The 27,443-nt window shown below is 46.9% G+C and overlaps 1 protein-coding gene across 3 annotated transcripts in view; it reads left to right on the plus strand.

Moving 5' to 3' along the window:
- Nucleotides 1-12,165: 12,165 nt before the first annotated feature.
- ME3 (malic enzyme 3) overlaps nt 12,166-27,443 on the plus strand; it is a 220,759-nt gene continuing 205,481 nt past the window's right edge. Inside the window, exons 1-2 of one of the 3 annotated variants that reach the window (XR_009734485.1) lie at nt 12,166-12,371; nt 12,669-12,866. Coding sequence is in view for 2 of the 3 variants with exons in the window: in XM_061406030.1 (XP_061262014.1) it covers nt 12,684-12,866 (183 nt within the window). In the remaining variant the exon portion in view is untranslated. The remainder of the gene's footprint in view (nt 12,372-12,668; nt 12,867-27,443) is intronic. The other 2 variants (XM_061406030.1, XM_061406029.1) reach the window with 2 other exon arrangements.

Raw genomic sequence — 27,443 nt, forward strand, 5'->3', positions numbered from 1 at the left:
ATAAAACCTGGATGATCCCTAAGGTCCCTGCCAATGTGAGAGTTATGTCATTTCATGTATTCTGTAATTACCAGGAGTTTTAGAAAGCTCCCAGCTCAACCTTGATAATTCTCTTGATTTATAAAGAAATTCCAGTTCCTACCTTCACTTCTGTCACACACATATTGTTAAAGCAAATATTTTTAAAACAATAAGTGGCAGGGCACCTGGAGTGGGAAGAACTTGGATTTGAGGGCAATTCTATTGAATTTACATACCTCCTACTGGAGGTTAGTCTTCTGTATGCACTAGGCTGGCAAATGTCTTAAATGTGACAGGATGCTATGGACATTTGAATCGCTGGGCACGGAGCTGATTTGCATGTGGCCTTGGAGCCTTGTGAAGAAACACTTGAGCCTAATTACAGTTGAGGGCTTCCCTGGTGGCTCAGATGATAAAGAATCTTCCTGCAATTCAAGAGACCCAGGTTTGATCCCTGGGTTGGGAAGATCCCCTGGAGAAGGAAATGGCAACTCACTCCTGTATTCTTGCCTGGAGAATTCCACGGACAGAGGAGCCTGGTGGGCTACAATCCATGGGGTCACAAAAGAGGTGGACATAACATAGCAACTAGACAACAATTAATACATGTTATAACTGATATGTGTGTGTGTGTGTGTGTGTGTGTGTGCGTGCGCGCATGCGCACGCATTAAACCAAGTGGACCTACCGAAGCTTGAATACAGATAGAGAAAATGCTTTTCTTCTAGAAAAACTGTTAAAGATAGTTTCCAGGATAGGTTGGAATTAGGAGCCTGGATAGGAGGAAGCAGAGAGTCAGACAGAGTCCAGGTGGGCTTATCCTGAAATCCACTTTGCCCTGTCTCCCCCCAGGACCATCTGTGTGCTCTGGGATGAGGAGAGAATGTGTTAACCAAGTCTGCCAGGGATCTCTGCTCTTCCAAGGAGACGATAAATCTGAAAGCACTGTGTCGAGAGGTGTCCTAGGTCTTCATCTCAACCTTCCTCTGCCACCACCAAGACAGCCGGGCTCTAGAAGAGTCTCCAGCTGAAGAGAAAAGGTGGAAGACCACAGACATGCTGAGACAGGCAGAAACAGAGGGGTTTGAAGTGGCATCAGCTGGGAAAGCCACCCCAGAAGTTACAGTGGTCAGAGTCCCTCGGCAGGGTCTGAGCAGAGTTGCAGCTTCGTGGGGACCCGAACCCGCGGCCACAGCCCCACTGAGCAGAAGGCGAGCACCCAAAAGGGAGAGCCTTGGTGTGGTTCAGATTCTGAAACCTGCCTCGCTGCTGGGCAGAACCCTAGGTAAGCACATAGCTGGGGTGAGCTGAGGTCCTGGCATTTGATAGGTAGAGGGAGACAGAGCTAGCGAACTATAGGCCAGTGGTGTGAGCGACTGCAGCATGAGAGGGGGCCCAGGGAGCATTCACACAACACAGATTTTAACAGTGTTTAAAAGGTTCGTACTCTGTGCCTGTGTTTTCTGCAATAATTAAAGTACAGCTAAAATTCACTGAACGTTCAGCCCCTCCTCTGGGCCTCAACCGCCTTGGAGATGTACCAGTATTTCACAGTGACTCACTGAGAGCTGGATCTTTGAAAATTCAGTCAAGTGCAATTTAACCAATATTTATTCAGCAATTACGATGTACCTAGAATTGTTCTGTGGGAAGGCAGAGGAAGCATTGAAATAGCAATAATTGCTATTTATTGCAGATTTCCTGTGGACCAGGTATTTAATCCTCACAACTACTTTATGAGTTAGATACTATGATTATCATCCTCATTTTAAAGATAAGGAAATTGAGGTTCAGCAAGATGGAGTAAATCTCCCAACATCACACAGCTAGTGAGTGACAAAGTGGGGACTCAATCCCAGATATATCGGAGTCCAAAGAGAAGGCTCTCAGTACTACACAAAGAACAGGACATTCATACTGGCGAAAATCTGAAACGGTAACCGAAGTTTCTATCCTTTATTTTATTGTGCAAATTAAAGTGTTACATAATAGGTTGATGGAGCTCGAATCTCAAAACCTCCTTTGAAACAGCGGGGTTAAGCCTGCAAAAGCATAAAACGATGTGTAACTAATTCTGATGCCTGAAAAGCAAAAAATGTGCCTCTCCCATTCATACCAGCCAGATAACTACTGGATCAGTCTCCGCTTGGACCTCTGCAAGCCAGTCTTAGATTTGAAACCAAGCCCGATTTAAGCTGAGAAGAACTAAAATCCATCTGCTCTGAGAAGCAAGCATAGTCCTGATAACTAGTGGCCTGCGGAGAACAATTGGTGTGACCTGGAGGGGGAAACCCTGACCCTTTTGGTCAGAACGCACATCTGGTTTCACAGCCCATCTGGTTTCACAGCCCACTGAATGCTTGCTCTGGAGGTTGCCCGATGACACAGATAACACCCAGGGCAAGAATAAACCATCCCAGCTGCAGCTCTAACCTGTGAATCCACAAAGGAAGCAAATTACATCTCTTTGGCGAAAGAAAGGCTCAGTGAATTCCGCAGGGGGATTTGAGGCTGAATAAGAGCTGAGGGGAGGGGCTGAGCGGTTAAATCTGGTGGGAAGAAGGAACAAAAGCCAATTGGAGCGATAAGGAGCCAAAGAGAGGCTTATCGCTCCCCTCGAGGAATTGACGAGGCCTGTCACTCTCACCAATTATGTGTCTAAAGAAAACGTCTACTTGGGAAACACCGAAAGCAAAAATAACTGGAACGCCCCTTGATATCCCCAGGATTCCTCCAGAAATTTGATGATTTTTGTTCCCCTGAGAAGACGGTCAGCAGGGAAGACCACGAATTCCTCCCCATCCCGGAAGGGTGTCAGGAAGGTTGGAAAGTCAATGAGGAAGCAGGAGGCTACGCTCATTACGGTTTAACAAGCGCGCAGGTGAAAAAGGGAAGAAGCTGAGCTGGCCAAGCGGGGGTCGGCGGGGGCGGGGGGGATGCTGAGAGGGTCAGAGGGGCGGTCACACCGCAGACAAAGAGCCCGCCCTGACCTCCAGCAAACAGCCCGGCGCAGATTTCGTCCCCCTTATCAGCTGCTCAGCCCAGCAGCGGCTGCCCTGAGTTTCTGCTTCCGCATCCTGCCTTTTCCCAACAGTTGCGTTTTTGTCTAACTTTTTTGTGAGGAGAGAAGAGGCCGAGGGGCCAGGAGCAGAAGCGGAGGATGGCCGTGGTGGCTGTCAGAGGACGGAGGGATTGAGCAGAAGGTTCGGGACGGGCCGAAGACAGATTTTCTAAAACAGCCTCTGGGAAAACCAGAGGCGTAGAGGAGATACAAGAAGCGCTGGTTATTCGTGCTCTCTCTGGTAGCTGATCGAGAACGTTTTTCTCTAGGCATTCCTATTGCAGGACGGAAGCGAGGGCGTGTATGAAATGGATTATAAATTGTCTGTGCCCAAACCAAACCGTGGAAGTAAAGGCTGGTCCATTGGTCAGGCTGAGAAGGGGAACAAGCCTGTTCAGGATTAGTGCGGAACTAAATGAGAATCAGGCAGGGAGTCTGATGAGAAAGAAAGGCAGTATGTTATTTCCTTCTCTCTGGAAGCAATTATGTTTGGTACAACAGCTGCTTGAATAGAAGGTTGAATGGATTTATAAATAAAGATTTAGAAATGTTTTTGTGATAAGAGTATGCAGGCCTCACTGGATCTGGCAGCCACCTCTGTTGGAAACGTGGTTACTTCAAAGATGTTCCTCTCTTGTTAAAATTAGCCATCACTAAATTATGGCAATGCAACAGAGGAATAGAGAAACAGAATGCAGTGCCATAGAGGAATAAGACACATGTTTTCTTCTGCTACCCAATCAAATTACTCTTTTCATTTCTCCTCGTGACATTTTCGGAATGTCAGAGAACTGATTATTCCCGCTTAATGGGACGGGGCGGGTGGCAGGGAGGTGGAGAGAGGGATAGGAAGAGAGGGAGTGATGGTTACCCTGTAAACGGCTCTAGAGGAGGGGCTCGGAGGGATCCGATACAAAGGCTTCATGGCCCCTCTGTGCCACTGTGTCCTTCCCTATTCAGTGAAGAAGGGGGACACAGAGGCTGAGATGGTGGGATAGCATCACCGACTCAGTGGACACGAGTTTGAGCAAACTCCGGGAGATAGTGGAGGACCGGGAAGCCTGGCGTGCTGCAGTCCATGGGGTCGCAAAGAGTCCAACTCAACTGAGTAACTGAACAACAACATTCAGGCAAATCAATTCAGTTCCGAGGATATTTATCGCACCCACCCCTGTGCTCAGTGTCTTGTAGGATGCAAGGCTGAGAGTAACGATGAAGATGACTACAGAGCAGATCATAATTGTCCATTGAGTGTCTGACCACACCAGGCCAGGTTCAGTTCAGTTCAGTCGCTCAGTCGTGTCTGACTCTTCACCACCCCATGAATCGCAGCACACCAGGCCTCCCTGTCCATCACCAACTCCCAGAGTTCACTCAAACTCAGCATCCATTGAGTTGGTGATGCCATCCAGCCATCTCATCCTCCGTCGTCCCCTTCTCCTCCTCCCCCCAATCCCTCCCAGCTTCAGAGTCTTTTCCAATGAGTCAACTCTTTGCATGAGGTGGCCAAAATATTGGAGTTTCAGCTTTAGCATCAGTCCTTCCAATGAACACCCAGGACTGATCTCCTTTAGGATGGACTGGTTGGACCTCCTTGCAGTCCAAGGGACCCTCAAGAGTCTTCTCCAACACCACAGTTCAAAAGCATCAATTCTTCAGTGCTCAGCTTTCTTCACAGTCCAACTCTCACATCTATACATGACCACTGGAAAAACCATAGCCTTGACCAGATGGACCAGTGTTGGCAAAGTAATGTTTCTGCTTTTGAATATACTATCTAGGCTGGTCATAACTTTCCTTCTAAGGAGTAAGCGTCTTTTAATTTCATGGCTGCAATCACCAACTGCAATGATTTTGGAGCCCCCCAAAATAAAGTCTGACACTGTTTGCACTGTTTCCCCATCTATCTCCCATGAAGTGATGCGACCAGATGCCATGATCTTAGTTTTCTGAATGTTGAACTTTAAGCCAAATTTTTCACTCTCCTCTTTCACTTTCATCAAGAGGCTAGTCTCAACACTCCCTAAATGTAAGCCCTTTGCGTCCCGGTGACCACCATGGCCTCTGGAACCTGGGTTAAAATCTGTCCCCTCCTCCACTGCCCACCAAAAATGTCCTGGCTCACTTCAGTGAGTTATTTAGCTTCTCCAGATTTTGTGTTCTCATCTGTAAAATGGAGATAATAATACTAGCAGGCAGGGTCCAGTCAAGGAGACCAGACTATAGTAGGGGTGTGTGTGTGTGTGTGCGAGTTCAGCTGCTCAGTCATATCTGACGCTTTGCGACACCACGGACTGTAGCCCACCAGACTCCTCTCTCCATGGGATTCTCCAGGCAAGAATACTGGAGTGGCTTGCCATTTCCTTCTCCTGGGGCTCTTCCCGACCGAAGGATCGAACTGGCGTCTCCTGGGTCTCCTGAATTGGCAGGTGAATTCTTTGCCACTCTAGCACCACCTGGGAAGCCCCAGAGTAGTGTGGATCAACAGAAAGGATTTATACAAACAACTGGCTTCACAAGGTGCTAGAGGGCTGAATGGTCTTCCCAGGTGGTGCCAGTGGTAAAGAACCTGCCTGCCAAGGAAGGAGACAGGAGATGCAGGTTCGATCCCTGGGTGGGGAAGATCCCCTGGAGGAGGGCATGGAAGCCCACTCCAGTGTTCTTGCCTGGAGAGCCTCACGGACGATGGAGCCTGGTGGGCTGCAGTCCATAGGACATGACTGAAGCGACTTGGTAAGCACACGCGTAGAGGGCTGAATGCAAAGGGAGAGTGCTGAGGCAAGCACAGAGAGAGACTGCAGGAAGCAGCTCCCACTTCTGAGGCTGGAGGAAAGGGAAGAGGCCGGACCATCAGAATATGGACACGTGGAGGACGTGACACTCTGCTGTTGGCAGGGGTGGTGAGGCTGGTTCCAGAGTGTGGAAGAGGCTGGGACCAGTGGTTTACAGTGGGCGAAGGACTGTGGCTGAGGTGGATACTGAAAGGAAATAATAGCAGGTAAACAGAAAGGACATCTTTCCTCTCCAGCCTTCAGTCTCCCTCTACTGTCCCTATTGACAGAAATTAATAGGAAACTTAAGATCCCCTGGAGAAGGTAATGGCCACTCACACCAGTATTCTTGCCTGGAAAATCCCATGGTCAGAGGAGCCTGGCGGGCTATAGTCCATGGGGTCGCAAAGAGTCGGACACAACTGAGCAACTAACACTTTCACACTTTCCCTTTCGCTGCCCCCAAAGAACTGGTTTGCAGAGTACCAACTCCAGCCATAAACCAGAGTGTAGAAACATAGATCTGGAGCTGAAGGAGATAGTTTAATAAACAGCTCAGTGTTTCATAGAAACACAGTAAGAGTATTTTTCATATCATTAACTGTTAAATAATAAGTAAGTTAATGTTTATAAACTCCTAGAACAGTGCCTGGCATGTGATAAGTGCATTACAATGTGCTTTATAAAAATAAATATTGGGATCGACATATAGACACTGCAGATGACACCACCCTTATGGGAGAAAGTGAAGAGGAACTAAAAAGCCTCTTGATGAAAGTGAAAGAGGAGAGGGAAAAAGTTGGCTTAAAGCTCAACATTCAGAAAATGAAGGTCATGGCATTTGGTCCCATCACTTCATGGGAAATAGATGGGGAAACAGTGGAAACAGTGTCAGACTTTATTTTTCTGGGCTCCAAAATCACTGCAGATGGTGACTGCAGCCATGAAATTAAAAGTATAATAAATAAAAGTAAGCCATGCTTACTCCTTGGAAGGAAAGTTATGACCAACCTAGATAGCATATTCAAAAGCAGAGACATTACTTTGCCAACAAAGGTCCATCTAGTCAAGGCTATGGTTTTTCCAGTGGTCATGTATGGATGTGAGAGTTGGACTGTGAAGAAAGCTGAGCACCAAAGAATTGATGCTTTTGAACTGTGGTGTTGGAGAAGACTCTTGAGAGTCCCTTGGACTGCAAGGAGATCCAACTAGGCCATTCTAAAGGAGATCAGTCCTGTGTGTTGATTGGAAGGACTGATGCTAAAGCTGAAACTCTAGTACTTTGGCCACCTCATGAGAAGAGTTGACTCACTGGAAAAGACCCTGATGCTGGGAGGGATTGGTGACAGGAGGAAAAGGGAACAACAGAGGATGAGATGGCTGGATGGCATCACCGACTTGATGGACATGAGTTTGAGTGAACTCTGGGAGTTGGTGATGGACAGGGAGGCCTGGTGTGCTGCGATTCATGGGGTCGCAAAGAGTTGGACATGACTGCTCAACTAAACTGAACTGAACTGAATATATAAAATAGATAACTAATAAGAATGTATTGTTTAGCATGGAAACTCTATGCAATGCTCTGTGTTGACATAAAGCAGAAGGAAATCCCAGAAAAGGGTGATCTATGTATATATATAGCTGATTTACTTTGCTATATAGAAAATAACACAACATTAGAAAGCAACTATACTCCAAAAAAATTAATTTGAAAATACAAAAAAAAAAAAAAGGCAAAATAAAAAGTAAAGATCACTCCTCCAAAAACCAATGTGGGAAGTAATATTAGAATCCTAGTTTATCCAGGAAAATGATGGGGCTTAAAGAGGTCACATCTGGAGGAGGGCATGGCCACCCACTCTAGAATGCTTGCCTGGAGAATCCCTTGGATGGAGGAGCCTAGCAGGCTCTGGTCCATAGAGTGGCAAAGAGTCGGACACAATTGAAGCAACTTAAGAAAGTGAAAGTGGCTCAGTCATGTCCAACTCTTTGTGACCCCATGGACTACACAGTCCACAGAATTCTCCAGGCCAGAATACTGGAGTGGGTGGCGTTTCCCTTCTCCACGGGATCTTCCCAACCCAGGGATCAAACCCAAGTCTTCCACATTGCAGGTGGATTCTTTACCATCTGAGCCACAAAGGGCTTCCCTGTGGCTTAGCTGGTGAAGAAGCAAGTTAGCATGCCCTCAAAGAGGTCACATAAAATGCCCAAGATCACACAAGCTCATCCCTGGACTGTCTGAATGCAAAGCTGTTGCTTTTACAGCTTTGGTATGAGCTTCCTTTGAGGCTCAAAGAGGGAAAGCACCTAAGTTAATCACTTTGAAGAGAAACAGACCATAAAAGTGCAAGAGGAGAGGAATTTGGGGAGCATGTGGATGAGAGACAAACTGCTGCAGGTAGAGGAATCTGAGAAGACTTGCCAGAGAATGTGGTGTTTGAGCGAAGCTGGAGGACAAGGCTTTAACTGGAGGACAAGGCTTTAACAGGCAGGTGCTGGGAGCAGATGAAACTGCCTAAGCAAAGACCCCAAGTGCAGGGCATGTAGGCGGAGCAGTGAGGATGAGGACAAGGGGGAAATGAACGTTCCTCACCATCCCCTTCTTATGTAAACAACAGAGTTGGGGTATCTCTAAATATTCCTGGCAGCAATGTGAGTTAAAGAATTCACAATATTCATAAAATGTTGCATAGAATATTATGCATTTGTGAAGCAATGGGATTAGCTGAAAAATAATGAATTTTAATGCACCCTCATTTTTTAAAAACTCTATAGGTAGGGTCATTAAAATCTGCTTACAAAAGACACATCATCTTGCTTTGAGACAGTCAACTGAACTAAAACCCTAAGCTGCTTTGATACCCTTTTACCAATGCACCAAATTTGTTTTTAACAAGTCCAGCTCTTAGAAGGGTATGCACAAATTTGATTTATATGTGTTTCATTTAATTCATCAGACTGGTTGCGTTCTTGCTGTTAGCTACTGTCCTAGGTACTGGAGATGCAAAGAATCATAAACGGTGGTTCCACTCCTCAAGGAACTCAGTATAGTACTGAAGAGCAACAGATAGATATGCAAATCTCTGCAATCAGAATGGAAGAGTCCTAAGTGCGCTGGGAATAGGGGAACCTTGGCCAGGGAGGATGGGAATGGGACTCCTTTCCTTCCAGTCCAGGAAGCAGCATCACAACCACAACTTCTGACAGTAGACAGAGCATGGGATGTGAAGGCAAAGCAAATGAGACAAATTTTACAGAGACTCATTAGTTCTATCGTGCAGAATCAGACCACAGGGACCACGGGGCTGGTTTGCTAAGGAAATCAGAGTAGTATGGAGCTGAAAAAGTTCTGAAACATGTCCATAGCTCTGAATCTGGCCTCTGTAATCCTACGTTCAGCTCTGAAAGTAAGGAAGATGCCAGGAAAGCAGAGAGGGAAGCCACATCTGCCAGTAATAATTGTGAACAGTTTCTGAGTATCCACTCCATTGCAAACACTTTCCTATAAAATGAGTATTATATCCAGGCTAGTAGTAGCCACTAGTTCCCAGGAATCCTTCTCCCATCCTTCTTTCAGTAGTAGACGCCCCCACTGAGCTTTAGCAGAGGGTGTTCATGCCTTTCTGCTAGAGACAGTATTCCCAGGCTTCCTGGTAGCTGATGGGACTGCGTGACTTCCATTTCACCTGCAGAACGTGAGTTGATGTCACATGAGCCATATCCACATCGTTTCCCTAAAGCAGCGCCCTCAACTTCTTCTTCCCCCTTTTCACATTCATGCTTCTGCAGAGAGACGGACAGCACCCTAGAGAAAGAACCTGGGTCTGACGAACAGGGCAGCCCCCTCCTCATCACTACTTTCTGCCGCTCCACCTAGTGAACCTGCCTTTAGCACCTTTTTTTTTTTTTTTAACTTGGCCAAAGATCAACACCCATGATAGAAAAGCAATATTGTTAGACTTAACAATATTGGGCTAAGAGAATATAGCACACGTGAGAGAATCTTAGACATAAGCTGCATGTGCTCTAGTGAAGAGATTGATAAAAATTACACTGGCTTATTTGGGAACATTTGTCTACATCCTGGTTTCTAGTTAAGTTTCAAATGACTGAGGTTACCTATTCAATGTCCTCCAGGTGAGAAACCGATCATTGTATTGAGGAAAGTTAGACTCATTCAAAAGTTTTGGATGATTTGCTATGTGTCAGGTACCAAAGATGGAAACACGCACACACACATTCTCTCTCTCTCTCCCCTCAAGATGTTTGCTGATGGTAGGAAGATTGGCAAATATAAAAACAGCGTTGACAGGAAAGTATCAGTTAAAAATACTCTGAGTTGCAAGCAACCAAAAATCTGACTGAAATGGGTTTAAGGGGAAAAAAGGATCATTTATGTGTTTATGTAAATGTACAGTCCAAGAGTAAACCAGACTACAGGCATTTAAACCATACTTAATTGGAATTTCTGTGGTTGGGGGTCTGTAAATCTGTATCTTGCCCCTCACCCCATCCCCCTACCAGGTAATTTCAATTCTGATTTGGAAAGTATTGTTTTTATATAGATTCAGTTCAGTTCAGTCTCTCAGTTGTATCTGACTCCTTGCGACCCCATGGACTGCAGCATGCCAGGCTTCCCTGTCCATCACCAACTCCTGATATAGATTACTGAGCTGCAAATAGCAGGTTGGACTGGAAAGGGGAGAGAATGAAGGGGGCGATGGTTGTTTCTCAGGGAGAGGAGGGAATCCTGAATCCAGGCAAGGGCAGCCCAGAGTCCTAAGATATCTATTTGGTACTCAGAACAGAGTCAGAGCGCACATTCTGAAGGCTGCTTACATGGAAGGCTTGAAGGGGAGTGTAGAGGACAGGCCGCCTGTCCATCATTCTGAGGGTTCACAGTCCATGAAAGTGACTGCCACTTCTATTCCGTCACCCAACAGCTATTTATTATGCAACTATGTACCAGGCGGCTTCCCAGGTACTGGCATCTTCCCAGGCTTACCAGGCGTCTTCTGCCTGCCAAACAGGAGATGTGGGTTCCACTCCTGGGTTGGAAGATCCCCTGGAGAAGGAAATGACAACCCACTCCAGTATTCTTGCCTGGAGAATCCCATGGACAGAGGAGCCTGGAAGGCTGCAGTCCATAGGGTGGCAAGAGTCAGACATGACTTAAGTGATTAAACAACAACAGCTAATGTACCAGGCACTGAGCTAGAAGTGAGGATACAGGGGTTTACAGCCAAAGAGCCTTTCCCCATGATGCTTACATTCTAAGGGAAGACAGGCAATAAACAATTAGAAAAACAAGCTAATTACTGGCTGTGTTAAGTTTTAAGAAAGGAAAATCTCCTTCATGACCATAGTTCCTAATAGAGGCTGACACTGGATGGAGTAGAGGAAAGGTGTTCCAGTTGAAAATTTAGCGGAGACTTGAGAGTAGGAGCATTCCAAGCTCTCAGCAAGTGCAAAGGCCCTGAGGTGTGAGGGAGCCGGCCGGGGGCGGAAACACAGGGAGGAGTCTGTGTGGCTTGAGCTCAGTGCCAGGGAGACCCAAGTAGAATGAGGAAGTCGCAGCAGCCAGGATAACTACAGGATAACACGTGAGCACCAAAGAGAGTCTCGGTTTTACTCCACACCCACTGAAAAGTTCGTGTTAAAGAGGGATTTGCTGGTTACTGTGTGAAAAACATCTACCATTAATTCAGGACTGTGATAGACGCCCAAGGTTCTTATCTGCTCCCAACAATTCATGTCTTAGTAACTGGTGACCTTGTATTAGCGCTGTCCGCTAGAACTTTCTACAAAGATGGAAATGTTCCGTATCTGTGCTGTGCTGTGCTGAGTCCCCCGGTCGTGTCAGATTCTGCGACCCCACGGACTGTAGCCTGCCAGGCTCCTCTGTGAAGCCCAAAGCTACTATGGACAGGTGGCTCTTGAGCTCGTGACACGTGGCTAGTGCGCCTAAGGAACTAGAGTTTAAATATTATTCCATTTAAAGTAGCTTGTTTAAAGGTACAGTGCCACGTGAGGCTAATGGCTATATACTTGGCAGCCCAATGCAGCGCAGAGCTGGGTGCCTGAGGGTTTTAACTCCTTGCCGGGGAAGCCAAGGGCCTCCTGCACCAAATGTTGGAGCTATTAAGCAGGTCCACTGATACCTAAACGCTGAGCCCGCTTTGTGCGCTCGCCTTGTCAAGAGACAGCGGCTCGCAGCGCATCCTGAGCTTCCTTTATAATCAGCGCGGAGGCACGCGCACGCGGCTGTGCGGCGCCCCCGGGGAAGCCCCGCACGGCGCGCAGAGGTTTGCAGACTCGTCTTGCAGGGCGCACCCGCTTCCGCGCTCTCGAGGCCGCGGGCGCGGTCCAGCCATTGGCAGGAGGGGAATAACGGCCCCGCAGCGTCTCGCCCCGCCTGCCCCGCAGCCGGGCCGCGTAGACAGCGGCTCCCGGCGCAGCACAGGTGGGCTGGAGAAGCTGGGGAGACCGAGGCGCGCCATCGAGCGGACTCGGAGGTTTGGAAACCCCCTCGCCGCGCAGTCGCAGCTGCTTCTCTGCGGGGATGGAGGCGGGCGAGGCGCGGGCTGCCGCCCGCACCGTATCTGCTTCCTGAGCTTGCTTTCGCTTCGGTCCGGCTCGCCCAGGCCTGAATCCCGCCGCCGAGCCGCGAGAGCCGCGCGGGTGGCCGCGGGGGAGGCGGGGCGCCTGACCGCCTGCGGGACCCCCGCCCTCTCCCCGCGCACACGTCCCCGGCGCGCGCGGGTCCTGGCTGGCCCGAAAGCCCCCCTGACCTTGGTGTCTCCCCGTGCCAGGTCTGCGCCAGGACCATGGGCGCCGCGCTGGGCACCGGCGCGCGGCTGACTCTCCGGCCCGGCCGGGCCTGCGGAGCTGTCCGGAGCTGGGCGCCTCCCGCGCCCGCCCGAGGCTGCCACTCCAAGGCCCGCCCGGCGCGCCCCGTGCCGCTGAAGAAGCGGGGGTACGATGTCACCAGGAACCCGCATCTCAACAAGGTAACCGGGAGAGGGTAGGAGGGCCCAAGCCGCTCTCCCGGGGCTGGCGGGATGGGCGCCCCGCCCCCGGGGCCCCGGGAGGATCCTCCCAGACGCCCTTCCAGGGGAAGCTTGGTGTGACTCGGTTTGGCTTTTTAGCGCCCCTCTTCTGCTTGGAAAGAGGTCACCAATAATGCGGGAGCCTAATTTCTTCACGAACAAATATAGACTGGGTTGAGATCCTCTTAACCATTCGGACCTGGAGTCAGATCTCGCCTTGATGCTTGCTGATTCTGTTAATTTGGGGCAGTTCATTGAACCTGGCTGTCCAGGTTTCCTTATCTGTAAAAGCGAAACATTTGGGTCGGGAGTGTTGTGAGATTTAAAGAGAAAACAGAGATAGCGTTCTTAGCACAATTCCTGACACGCAATGAGAACAAATATCAGTTAAGGTTCTCATTATTCTGAGAAGAAAATTTTTAATTTGAGCCGGGACAAGAAAGTCTAGAATTATGGAACATTCAGACCTTGAAAAGGCCTCAGAGATCCAAATTGAAACCTTTCCCTTTACAAATGAGAAAACAAGACAAAAGAAACTTGACAAGGTCGTCAGCTGGTTAGCTCTGACTCTGCCACTGAAATCTGGGTCTGGATCTCCGGTGCTTGGGTCAAATTCAGCCCACTGCTGACACGGTGCTTAAGAGCACACACATTTGCTTCTGGGAGTGGAGTTTAGTATCATTGGTGTTAAAATCGAGAAACCTGGGTTTAAGGGCTGTCTCCTAACACCATCTCATATTAACTTGGGCCTCTCATTTGATTTCTCTGAGGTTCCACTTTCTCCTGCTTAAAGTGGATGTTATGACAGACCCACCATCCCTACCACATTCAGCTATTGTGACAATCAGATGAATTACTGAATTTGATTTTGACAGTATATAAAGTGCTTGGTAAAGAAGCAGTTACTGCAAGATAAAATTCTTCACAATTTCCTTGAATCAGGATTGTGAAATTCAAGTGAGGAAATAGTTGTGGAAAAGGTGTTTTTGAGAAATAGGAACAATTATCTAGATGCTAAGTATTGTTTCCTGCAGAATTAATAGAAGAAGCTAAGAAAGAAAATTTCTCTCTCAACCTCCACCCATCCCACTATGATCCCTGCTCCCCGCCATCTCCAAGAAACCCTAAATCCTTTGTGTATTACTACTTTGGAATAGGTAAGATGTTTTACGAATTACAACTTTGTTGGCAGGTGTTAGGAAACTCAAACTAGCCTAGCGAATAAAGGCCTTCTGTAACTAAATGTCCAGAGGAAGAAAGCACTGCAGGCAACTTTGACTCAGCAGTCCAGATCACATCCTTACAGATGCAGGTTCTCCGGCTGCCTGCTCGGCTCTTGCGTTGTCAGCTGCATCTTCAGAGTCCATCCTGCATAGTCTCTCACCCCATTGCTGCCACAGGCCCCCGTCTCCTGTTCTCACATCTCACCATCCAGAGATTGAAAGGCACTCACTTCTGGTGCCTGTAGAAGAGAAAGGACACTTTCTCTGAAGGCTCAGGAAAGGAGTCTTTCTGTCCCATGGACTCTAATTGGACTCCCTTCTACTCTCAAACTGACCACTATGACTTAAGTCAGTCAGCGTTCACCCCTGAATTTAAAGATGGAGTTCAAGTTAGGGGTACCCATAGCAGCCGGTTTAGAATAAAGGGGAAGCGTCCCCACCCCACCCCAAGTAAATCTGTGTATTGTCATCAGAGGGAGGAAGGGTAGATGCTGGAAAGCAAAATAATAAATTCCCACTACTGACTCCGATTGTTTTAACAATAATAGCTTTAGAAGGACTAGCATATTCAAATTAGCACTGAATTTTTATGAATAGTTTTAAAAAAAAATGAAAGGAGGACTTGAATGTCTTTTTTTTTAGCCTTAGGTTTATGGTTTCCTGAAAGCATTCTTGCCCTTGTCCTTTGTCCCTGGTATAATTTTTTTTTCCTCCTAAGTAGGATAAATGGGACATTATTCATAAATCTAGGGACCTGACCTTTTCATGAAGTTAGAGTTTTTGTATATCCTTGAAGTCAGCTGGTGCTAGTCTGGGCTGAGTATCTGGGGTGATGCTGAGAGAGCCTGTGGCCCCCCCATTTGCCCTTGGGGAGGGAAGGGAGACATCGGAGGAAGCAACACTGCCTGGCCACTGCCCCCACTTCCTCCTGGGGTGCCATCCTCTCGCTGCCCTGCTGATGTCCAGTGCTCGGGCAGTCTCCAGGGAAGGCTTGAAAGCTTGACACTTTCCAGCAGCCAGATGGGGAGACTTGCTGAGTTCAACAGAACCAATGAGGTTATCACTAAGAAAACAAGAAAAGGGTGGCTTCGAAAGGGAGACATCCTTAATGGGCAGTCCTGTGGGTGGATTTCTTTTCTGCTAGACTCAGAGCTCCTCCAGGGCAGGGACCAAGTTTCCTGCGTTTGTGGCTGGCACTGGGCAGTTCCTGAAGGCTGTAACAAGGGCGTGACCATGAAGACTAACATTACATTCTTGGAACATGTGCACTGGTTTTGCCTCCTGCTTTGTGGGTGAGGCATTTAAGTTGAAGCTTGAGGGAAGGGGGTCATCAGGAGATGGAATTCTCCTAGAGAAGAGCTACTGAACAGGGCGGGCATCGCTGCCATTGTGCAGTCACAGGGTCCGGCCCCAGCGCTGTTGTAATCTCGCCCTGTGATCTGTGATGACTCACATTAGACCCTCTGCCCATGTCACACCACTGCTATGAGGATCCCGGGGGAGTCCTGTGAAATCATTTTGGAAAACTGTAAGGCTAACTAAATATTAGATGATCATTTTGACAAGTTCCAGAATCAGGGTGGGAAAGTCCCTTAGCTATGACCTAGCCTGAAATTGTTCAAACTTCCAGTCGCAACCTATGAGACATGGAATTATCTTGTGGATCTAACCAGCTTTTTTTTTTTTTTTTAAGTTCAAAGACATGGGTTACAATAGAATTCAGAAATAGTAAATGCGTTCAAATTTAATAAATATAAGTATTATACCAAGTCACCATGTGAAATGCCAACTTTCACTGTGGACTGTCATTTTAAAATGACAACTGTTATAAAGACTGTTGTTTTCATCCAGCCTCTTATTTTCAGATGAAGAGACAGGGTGAGAAAGCCATGCAATTTCTCGCTTGAAAGGAAGCCACAGAGATTGTCAGTGGTTGCAGAGGTGGGCAGAAGATGCCCACCGTCTGATTTTCAGTTCGCTGAATCACAATGACAGTTCTCATTCACATCGGTTTTGACTGACTTAGACATATTCACGATGAGAACAATTGGAACTAGGTGATTCTGAGTTCCCTACAGGGGTCTAGATCTTCTGATTCACCAAAATTTCTATTTCCTTTTTTAAGACAACGATATTGTGCCTTTCTTCTAAAATTTACATAGTGACTGCTGTTCTCCATATAGATGATTGTGGCAACAGAGTGAATCTTTGATTACACATTACAGAATATCAGCAATGTTTTACCTACATGAAACAGGAAATGATCAACCCCATTTTATAGGCTGTCTTCATAGGTGGAATCACCTCCGTCCTATTCACGGGGCAAGTGAGCCCCCGAAGCACTGCCACCTCCGCTTACCTCTGGCCTCTTGGGAAGGGCTGTGCTGTCCCCACGCCCCATACTAGACTCGAGTCCCTGCCCATTTGTCTTCTCATGCTGTGTGTGTTTCCTTTTGGTGCTGAGTGCTGCCTGCTGTCATGGCTGGTGGTGTGACTTCCACCCTAGACCCCGAGCACCATGAGGACAGAGACTGTCTTGTCACAAGATACTCTCTGCATCTGACTTGACACGCTCAATAAATATTTGCTCTTTGGACGATCTCAACCGAATCCTTAACCCCTTTCCTCTCAACTTTACAAGCCTTAATGTCACGGCTTTACAGTTAGCCTAATGCTCTCGTTGCCTGGAGACATGTTTACAAGTAACCCGTTGGGAGGAAATCCACCTACTTGATCTTGATCTTCCCAGACTTCAAGGCATTTCACTGCAGGGGTGTGATATTTCCCAGGCTGGGTCAACCCCCTCCTTTGACCCACGCGCCAGCAGTGATTTTTGTCATGTGCTTCCACTGAGCCTTCACCTGCTTCTCTGCAGTTTTTCCTTTTTGTTTGCTTATAGTAGCTTTACGAACGATAGCCCAAGTCTGGAAACAACCCAGATGTGCATTAACCAGTGAATGGCTCAGCAATTTACAGTACACCCGTCTAATGGAATGCTCCATAGCCATGGTGGGAAAGGGAGTCAACTGTTGATTCTCTGCATTTTTTTTTTTTTTTTTTATCTCTTGAGCTTGATGATCAGGGAAAGAATGAATGAAGGGTGCTTGGTCCAGTCACTGATAATGGCCCAGTGTATTTCATGCAGTGGGCCCTTCAAATTGTGGGGCATGGGGACTGTCTTCCCACATGGACTACATGCATTTAGATTAGTGGGCATGGACGCCCTGGGGGGCTGGGCTGTGGTGCTGGGTGCACAGGTTTCAGCTCCATCCCTGCTGTATGCAGTGGTGACTTCTTAGACTCCCACACAGTTAGGCTTTGCCTTTGACTGAAGGATGTTTTTGTTCCGTGCCAGTTTAGAACTTGATTTTGCCTCCTTTGGGTTGGGGGGAGTCTGTCATCACACGCTTGGCTCATTGATCAATCAGGAGGTGATGATTGGGTTGTATGGAGAATTTGAGGTTTCTTGGAGATGCTGTTTTCTGTTCCAGAGGCAGATGACATAATATGTCTTCTTGAGACCTCTGCTTCTGATGTGATGTTGGGTTGGGCTTCTTCAATAAAGAAGCAATGCATTATTCAGTAAACATCAGTTCCATGAGCAGCAGTTTGTTCTGGACATGTGCCTCCTGTGCAGAGTGACTCAGGGCATTGAAGCTCAAGCCCTGTTCAGATATTTTAAGAACAAATGAGCAGAGGCGGGTTGGAATGAAATCCTTCCCTGTCAAATACTGTCCTGGCTTCCTGGGATTGATAACATTTGGTGTTAGGGCTTTGTGCTTGAAACAGCTAAAAGAACTTACATTCATTAGGCTAAAAGTTAGGCAACTTTTACAAAGCAAACCCCTGACTCAGAGGCTTAAACAAGATAAAAGCATGTTTCTCTCATAAACAAGCCTGGGTAGGCAATGATGAGCACGTTGATGTGTGGCTTGAGTTGGTTGCTCAGCCATCCTCAGTGTGTATCTTCCATTTCATCGTCCGGAATGGTTGCTCTCGTCTCTACCATTTATTCTATACAGAAGCAAGTGTGCAAGGGAACTAGCGGAATTTGGACGTTGCAAATATCACTTTCATTCACATCCAATTGGTCAGAGTTGGTCATAGCTGCAGGAGAACCAGGGAAACATAATCTTTAGCTGGGCACCCATATATCCTGCTAAAAATTCTACACCAGTAAGGAAAGAATGAATGGATATTAGGGAAAGGGCTACAAAATGCTTATCTGAAATTTTAACTTGATTTACTAACAGTTTTATCCCAACCTTTAAAATCCATGTTTCTCTACATCTCCTCTACAAGCAGCCTTGTTCATACCTTCATCATCTTGTGTCTAGATTAGGCAGAAGCCTTCTCATGGGTTTCCAACTTGTAGTCCTGCTCCTTTCAATCTCCTTCTCTGTGTCTGTTAACCACACTTTGAGAGGCTAAAACCTTGCACAAGTCCCTGGCCACTCTGTTTCAGACCCCATGTCCAATGCATCAGGTAGTCCCACTGCTCTGTCTCCAGACCACATCTGGAATCCAGCCTCTGCTCTCACCACGGGTCCCCCACTGACCTAAGGCGCTGCCATTTCTCTGCTGGATGATTACAGCGCCCCCTAGCTGCTTCAGTTCAATCAGTTCAGTCGCTCAGTCGTGTTTGACTGTTTGTGACCCCATTGACTATAGCACACCAGGCCTCCCTGTCCATCACCAGCTCTTGGAGCCTACTCAAACTCACGTCCATCGCATCGGTGATGCCAGCCAACTATCTCATCCTCTGTCATCCCCTTCTCCTCCCGCCTTCAATCTTTCCCAGCATCAGGGTCTTTTCCAATGAGTCAGCTCTTCGCATCAGGTAGCCAAAGTATTGGAGTTTCAGCTTCAGCATCAGTCCTTCCAAGGAATATTCAAGACTGATTTCCTTTAGGATGGACTGGTTGGATCTCCTTGCAGTCCAAGGGACTCTCAAGAGTCTTCTCCAGCACCACAGTTCAAAAGCATCAATTCTTCGGTGCTCAGCTTTCTTTATAGCCCAACTCTCACATCCATACATGACTACTGGAAAAACCACAGCTTTGACTAGATGGACTTTTGTTGGCAAAGTAATGTCTCTGCTTTTTAACATGCTGTCTAGATTGGTCATAGCTTTTCTTCCAAGGAGGAAGCATCTTAATTTCATGGCTGCAGTCACCATCTGCAGTGACTTTGGAGCCCCCAAAACTAAAGTCTCTCACGGTCTCCATTGTTTCCCCATCTATTTGCCATGAAATGTTGGGACCGGATGCCATGATCTTAGTTTTCTGAATGTTGAGTTTTAAGCCAACTTTTTCACTCTCTTGTTTCACTTTCATCAGGAGGCTCTTTAGTTCTTCTTCACTTTCTGCCATAAGGGTGGTGTCATCTGCGTGTCTGAGGATACCCTAGCTGGTATCGTTCTGTTTCTTTTGTTTATCTTCCCCACAATAGCCAGTGTGATCCCTTTAAAACAAAGTTTGATCACATCACTCCTCTGCTCAAAACTCTGCAGAAGCAAAGTTCTTACCATGTCCTGCGTGATTTGACCCTCTGTGACCTCTTCTCCTACTTCTCAGTCTCACTGCCCAAATCAAGCAGGCCTCAGATACTCCAAACATGCTCCTACTTGGGCTCTTTGCCCTGGTTATTCCTCTTCTAGAACACACAGCTCCTGCATAGCCACATGGTTAACTCCCTCACCTTCTTCAAGGCTTCTCACTTTCTCAGTGAGACCTACTCAGACCACCCCATGGGAAGCTGTAAACAGTCCTTTCAACTTTCTTGGTCCCCTTCACAAGATCTACTTTTCCTGCATAGTATTTGATCCTTCCTAACATACTATTTGGCTTCCCTGGTGGCTCAGATGGTAAAGCATCTGCCTGCTATGCTGGAGACTTGGGTTTGATCCCTGGGTTGGAAAGATCTCCTGGCAAAGGGAATGGCTACTCACTCCAGTTTTCTTGCCTGGAGAATCCCATAGACAGAGGAGCCTGGTGGGCTACAGTCCATGCGGTCACAAAGATACTGTTTAATTTTCTTATCATGTCTCTTGTTTATCATTTGTATATCCCTACTAAGCTCTGTTTAGACAGAGATTTTTGTCTTATTCATTCATCGATGTATCCAAGGTACTTAGAACAGTTCTTGGTCCAGTGTTTGTTACCCAGTGAAGGGTTATTGGATGAGTGGATCATTCAGGGAGGCGTCTGCTGAGGCTCCTTCCTTTCATCCCTTCCTTCCCCTCCTTCTCACCAAAGCCCCCCTTCTTTTCCTCTGGTGCTTTTCCTCCCCAGCACCCCTCTGTGGGGTGTATATGCCCAAGTTCACCTGCATCTGGAATGTAGGTTAGTCTGACATCAACCCTTGTGTACCTAGAGGTCCACTTACCATGAAGACTGGGGAAGCACAACAACATGTTCACCCTTTGTTATTTCCAGGTTCACCAGCATTAAACCAAGCCTGGGAAAAAAAGAAACTGTTTAGGAGACACAGGTGGTGTCTTGAAACCAGAGATGGATGGAGACATTCTTGAGACCCACCCTAAAAAAAAAAAAAAAGCAGGATGTGTAGGGAGTAGCCCAGAGATAGGAAAACCCAGCTTCAGTCAGCATCTCCAGCTTCCTACAGCTCCCACCCTGGAAGCCCCCGTCTCTGCTCTAAACTTCTCTGAGCCCCCCATGCTGCAGCCTCCCTGCTGAAGACAAGGCTTACCATGTTATGGACCCCCACCCCTCCCATCCACAGGGTGAAACCTTACCCCTAAATGCGATGGTGTTTGATGGTGGGGCCTTTGGGAGGTAATTAGATCACAAGAGTGGCACCCTCATGATGGGCTTAGTGCTTTTATCAAAGAAACAGGAGGGAACCCCTTCTCCCTTTCTGCCATGTGAAAATAAAGCAAGAAAATGGCCATCTGCAAGCCAGGAAGATGGTCCTTAGCAGGAACTGAATCAGCTATACCTTGGTCTTAGACTTGGTCTTTACTGTGAGAAGTAAATTTCTGTTGTGTAAGCCACCATTTTCATACTGTTCGTGGAGTTCTCAAGGCAAGAATCCTGAAGTGGTTTGCCATTCCCTTCTGCAGTGGACCAGGTTTTGTCAGGCCCTAACCAGCAGGGACATGCCCTTCGGCCACTCAGCATAGCTGGATGACATGCCTGGCTGTCCCACTGCTGATCCCCATTGAGTGTTTAAACCTTCACTGGCCATTGGGTGTCAGTCAACATGAGGCTAGGGGTTGAGACAAAGGCCCTGCTGGAGTGGCTGGGCAGGGGATACAGGGAAGGCTGGAGCCGGTGTCGGAAGACGCCCAGGACTGGAGGGCACCCTAGCGTCACCGCTGCCGTTGGCTGCCCTGGGGCCCCACTGATGCTGAAGCTCTAGTACTTTGGCCACCTGATGCGAAGAGCTGATTCATTGGAAAAGACCTGATGCTGGGAAAGATTGAGGAGGAGAAGGGGGTGACAGAGGATGAGATGATTGAATGGCATCACTGACTCAACGGACGTGAGTTTGAGCAAACTCTGGGAGATGGTGATGGACAGAGAAGCCTGGCATGAAAAGAGTCGGACATGACTTAGTGACTGAACAACAACAACAAAGCCACTCAGTCTGTGGTGCTGCAGCATCCCAGATGGACTAAGACATCATTCCAGGACCTGCTTTGTACCTCAGGGGTCAGGAAGTCAAGGAAGTATGGGATGGCGTGCCAGAAGCTCAGGGAGAAGGTTTGCTACTCCTGAAAAACTAATGCTCAGGAAGTCTTTTCTTATAAATGCATTGTTATAAATAGTTGAATTGTCCTCCAAAGATAGTATATTATGATTTAGATTAGCATTTGATCATTGTGAAGATTTCAGAAGTATTGACTTATGTTTATGAATGCTTAATGCAAAATCCTAAATGGAATCTATACCCATGTGCATTACTGTAAAAAGAGGTAGCTCTGTAAAAAGACTTGAAACTAAATGTGTAAAAATGATCATGTTAGGGCAATGGAATTATGGGAGATTTATTTCCTCTATATGTAATTTTCTTTAATGGTCCATTGTCTTTTCAATTTTAGGCTACAGTTTCTGTTGGAAATTGAGTTTCTAGAGCCAAGTAAATAACATTTGGACCAACTTTTGGAAGTTGACCTATCTGTAACACAAGGGTGGCATTCTAATCCTGTAGAAATCTGTGTGTGTGTGTGTGTGTGTGTGTGCTAGTCATTCAGTCATGTCTGACTCTTTGCGACCCCATGGACTGCAGTCTGTCAGTCTCCTCTGTCTATGGAATTCTCCAGGGAAGAATACTGCAGTGGGTTGCCATTCACTTCTCAAGAGGATCTTTCCGACCCAGGGATCGAATCTGGGTCTCCTGCGTTGCAGGCAGATTCTTTACCATCTGAGCCACCAGGGAAGCCCAGAAATCCCTCCCAAGTGGTCCTATTTCAAGATTTGCTTGCATGTATAATCAGTTATCTTCTAGAGGCAATATGTTTAGATTCATGTAGTAAATGTTAACGGAGAACCTGCCACCTGTTCTAAAAACAGTCATAAACAACAGTACTAGAGTCTGTAAGCAGCAGCACTGGGGGGCAGATCCCACACAGAAATACATGTTGTCTGGCTCAGACGTGGACCAAATGGCATCAAAGTCAGTCTAAATCTGAACTCTATATAGAGTTTCTGTGGAGGGCTCCACAGGGCTCATCTCCAGCCTCTGTTTCTAGTGTCTCTTGACCTGCGTGGGCCTTTGGAGACTCTGGGGACTATGGCTTTATTTTAGTTTGCATTTGTGTCATTTCTACCAAAGATTTCTTTCATCATCTATTCTCTTCTTTCCAAATGCCTGTCTTATAGTGAGGGACTGTGGGGAGGCCTTTTGATTCTCGTGGCTATTGCAGAGGGGTCACTGGTGTTCAGCACTTTTGTTTGCAAAGACATGGTTATAGTCAGCTTCCAGACCTTCACTTTGATGTGTAGAAAGTACATTAGGAAATCCTTTGGGGTGGTGGCCCACTGCCTCTCTGATGCAGAGCACAAAAGATGCTCTATGACTGTGTGATGAAAATCTGAGGGATAGCCTATGATTGGGGGTGCCAGGGTCAGCGGTTAAAAGCACGCATTCATTCTGTACCCAAATGGTTGCCTGGCAGCCTGGTGAAAACAGAGTTCCTACCAAAAGGACACAGTAGAAGTAAAATGTACTCAAGTCATTTGAGGAGAGGGAGTTTTGGTGGAAAGATCATCAGCTTTTGAGGAAGTTGAAAAAGAGAAAATCAAAGCTTCAGTTGCTTTTAAAAGTGATATTGAAAGCCAGAAGGACCGGAGGGGATAGAGTTGAATGATTAGCAACTTGAGAATATTATTTTTTTTTTTTGAAAGCGTTTTGTCTGGATTCTGTATCATTGTTTGGGAGCAGTCTACAAAGCCCGTAGCACAATGGTCCTGGAACACATTCCTCTGTGGTGTGGAGCTCTGGAGGAGGCAGACCCTACTGGATCCTGTAGTTTGCTTTGGTCTTTCAGGAAACAGTAGGAGGAGCCAGCATCCGTACAAGGCAGCATCCTCTGGGTTGTTGAGCTGTGCAGTGACTTTTCCCATGAGGCAAAGGCTGCTGAGTTCCCTCACGACTTCAGTGGTGCTGGTCTTCATTCACAGTAGACGGTTCCCACCCCTTCTTTCTCTGGCTTCTGAAGGGAGTGTTGAAGATTCCAACCAAGATTATACTGAATTTCTTTCAATAGTAGAATGCCTTGTGGAAGGAACCCAAGTCATAATGATAAGAGCCAGGATTTTTTGGATGTACATTGTGCCAGGGTTTGTATTGACTCGTTTAATTTTGTTGTTGTTATTTAGTCGCTAAGTTGCATCTGACTCTTTGTGACCCCATGGATAGCAGCCTACCAGGCTCCTCTGTCCTTCACTGTCTCCTGGAGTCTGCTCAAATTCATGTCCATTGAGTCAGTGATGCTAACCATCATTCTATGCTGCACCCTTCTCCTCCCACCTTCAATCTTTCCCAGCATCAAGGCCTTTTCCAGTAAGTCAGCTCTTTGCATCAGGTGGCCAAAGTATTGGAGTTTCAGCTTCAGCATCAGTCCTTCCAATGAACATTCAGGACTGATTTCCTTTAGGATTGACTGGTTGGATCTCCTTGCAGTCCAAGGGACTCTCAAGAGTCTTCTCTAACACCACAGTTTGAAAGCATCAATTCTTGCATGCTTAGCCTTCTTTATGGTCCAACTCTTGCATCCATACATGACTACTGGAAAAACCATAGCATTGACTCAACTAAGCCGGTTGGCGAGGCATTCCCTGCTGTGGCCCTCTGATGGGCTATGCTCATACCTACTGGCTCTGTCAGAATCAGAATCTCGGAGGGAATTTGAAAGATCGCTGGATGCCTTCTTGTCACCCTCTAAATTTGTGTAATTCTCCCACAACTCATTTGTTTATTTATTAAATTTATTCATTAAAGATTTTCTGAGACCCTATTGTATTTTAGGCAGGGGAACCTCAGTGGTGAACACACTTGCCTTCAGGGAGCTTATGTGTAAGAGGGGTGGGAGTAGGCAGCAGTTTGTAAGCAGACAGTTTCAGTTCAGAAGGTCGGTGTGATGAGAAGCATCTGTACTAGTGCTGTGGGAGCTGGGGAGAGGGGTGTGAACACTTCTCTGGCTGCACTGCCAGAACTGACATTATGAAGAGGAGGAGTTGGCAGATGAAGGTGGTGGAGGAGAAGCTGTCTAGATCAAAGCAGGTGAGAGAAGACTTTTTCCCTGAGAAGAGCCACCTTTTGTGGTTGAATGTGCAGAAATTGAGCAGTAGACCCATACTTTATGAGGGGCCCCATTTTCAGAGAGAGAAATCATTTTATGAAACCTCTAATTCTACAAGTAGAGTTAATGATACATCTCCAGGGACTATGGACGTGCCTTTTGATTTTGCTCTTTCCCTCACTTTTGTGTTGTTCAGCCCCTGGGAGCACCATTCCCATTGGGTTCATTTATTAAATATTTGACATACTTCAGCTCAGCTGGCACGGGCTACCTCGGCCTTGCTGCTTTCCTTGATAATGACCCATGCAAGTGACTCATTCACCCTGCACACTTCTCTGAGATTTAGCTTATATAGTCCTGGCTCTCTTCTACATTGTGTGTGTGTGTGTATGGTGAGCTGTGTCCAACTCTTTGCGACCCCATGGACTGTAGTCCACCAGGCTCCTCTGTGTATGGAATTTTCCAGGGGAAAATACTGGAGTGGGTTGCCATTTCCTGCTCCAGGAGATCTTCCCAACCCAGGGATCGAAGCCATGTCCCCTGCATTGGCAGGCGGATTCTTTACCACTGAGCCACCTGGGAAGTCCTTCTATATCGGGTTCATTAAACACTTGCAGTGCATGTCTGTCTCCACCTGAATGTTGTCCTCAGAGCCAGGACCCCCTCATCAACACTGTGTGGCCAGCACGATGCCTTCTTCATAATATACTCTCGATAAAAATCAGTTATGCAAATCACTTTCACATTCCCTCCTGAAGACATCAGAAACCACTCTGGTCAAGACTAATATACAAGCCCATCTGCTGTCTCTTCTTAAAAGGCTTCCCTTGTGTCTCAGCTGGTAAAGAATCCACCTGCAACGTGGGATCCACCCCTGGGTTGGGAAGATCCCTTGGAGAAGGGAAAGGCTACCCACTCCAGTATCCTGGCCTGGAGAATTCCATGGAAAGAGGAGCCTGATGGGCTACAGTCCATGGGGGTCACAAAGAGTCGGACACGACTAAAAAGATGGTGACAATATAATTATATTTAGATCCCTCCATGGGGGTTGGAGGATTTTGGAAACCAAGAGAAATCTTTTATTTTGGTCATATAAATTTCACGAATCCATTTATTCAAGAGGGTTTTCTGCTCTGACGCAGTTCCAGCTTCATCTAAAGAATAACACATTTACGACCAGATTATATATTCTCATCTTTGAGGCTACTTTAAAGACCCTAGGTTTAGACCTGCTATAATTAGCAACAGATTAAAGGATTCTGGTGATGAAAGACAGCAGTCAGTTAGAATCAACCGTGTGTGACCTCTCCCTGCCCACCACCACCAGGGAACAGCCTGTGACCAGGCAGCAGAGCTCACTGGCTACGATCTAGGGATTTAGAGTCCAAAAAGCCCAAGGTTCCAGTTCCAGCTCAGCCATTTGCTATATGTGTGGTTTTGGGAAAGGCACTTCATTTCTCTAAGCCTCAGTTTCCACATCTGTGAATGGAGGTGATAATAAAATACCCCACTTAACAGAGTGCTGTAATATTTAATGTATGTAAAGTGCACTGTAAGTGCCCAGTTAATCCTTAGTGGACCCAGATCTGTAAAAATTTTCCTCCATTCCTTTAGCATAGTGTGAAGCCCCGTGTGGGCCTCAGAAGTCACAGCCCTAATAGCGTTTAGACCTGGTCCTTGCCCTTCTAGAGCAGCCAGTCCAGAAGGAGAGGGGAAGACTGCGAGATCCAAACTCATTCTCCGTGGGCGTGGGTACATCTGATTTTGGCAGAGACATAAGAAGAGAGGAGTGAGTCTGGGAAGAAACAGGTGAGGTAGAGTCTTAAGTGATAATTTCTGAGTACTTGGGTTCCCCTGGTGGCTCAGATGGTAAAGAATCTGCTTGCAGTGGAGGAGACCCAGGTTCGATGCCAGGATTGGGAAGGTCCCCTGGAGGAGGAAATGGCAACCCACTCCAATATTCTTGCCTGGAAAATGCCATGAACAGAGGAGCCTGGCAGGCTACAGTCCATGGGGTCGCAAAGAGTCAGACACAGTTGAGTGACTGAGCATACATACAGCCTCCATTAACTTAAGCACAGTGCTTTTGAGTCTCTTGTAGAAAGGAGATGATTTCATGTTAAACAGCATATGTCTCAGACCTAAACATCTGCTGCCCTGGCTCTTGCTGTCACTTCTGTGTGTCCATCTCGAATGAGTGGACGTGCTCCTGACATCCACCTTCGTCTTGGGATTTCTATTTTTCTCTGCAGTAACATGATCATGAAGACAGTCCACCAACCATTTGACAGAAAGCTCAATGCTCATGTCAGACCCTCCCTTCTCATCTCTTTTATTTTGGGGTTCTTCCAGCCCATAATTATTATTATTATTATTATTTTGGACTGGTGAAATCACTCTGGCCACAGGACAGTGAATAGCTATGCAGTTGCCACCTGATAAAGCGGGCATAGGGAGAGTTGGTGTGAAGAAAAGCCTATTAACAGCCATTTTTAGAAACAGGCTTTGAAATTCACCCATCAGAGCTGAAAGATTTCCCCTGTTCTC

Source organism: Bos javanicus, chromosome 29, assembly GCF_032452875.1.
Source record: "Bos javanicus breed banteng chromosome 29, ARS-OSU_banteng_1.0, whole genome shotgun sequence".
NCBI lineage: Eukaryota > Metazoa > Chordata > Mammalia > Artiodactyla > Bovidae > Bos > Bos javanicus.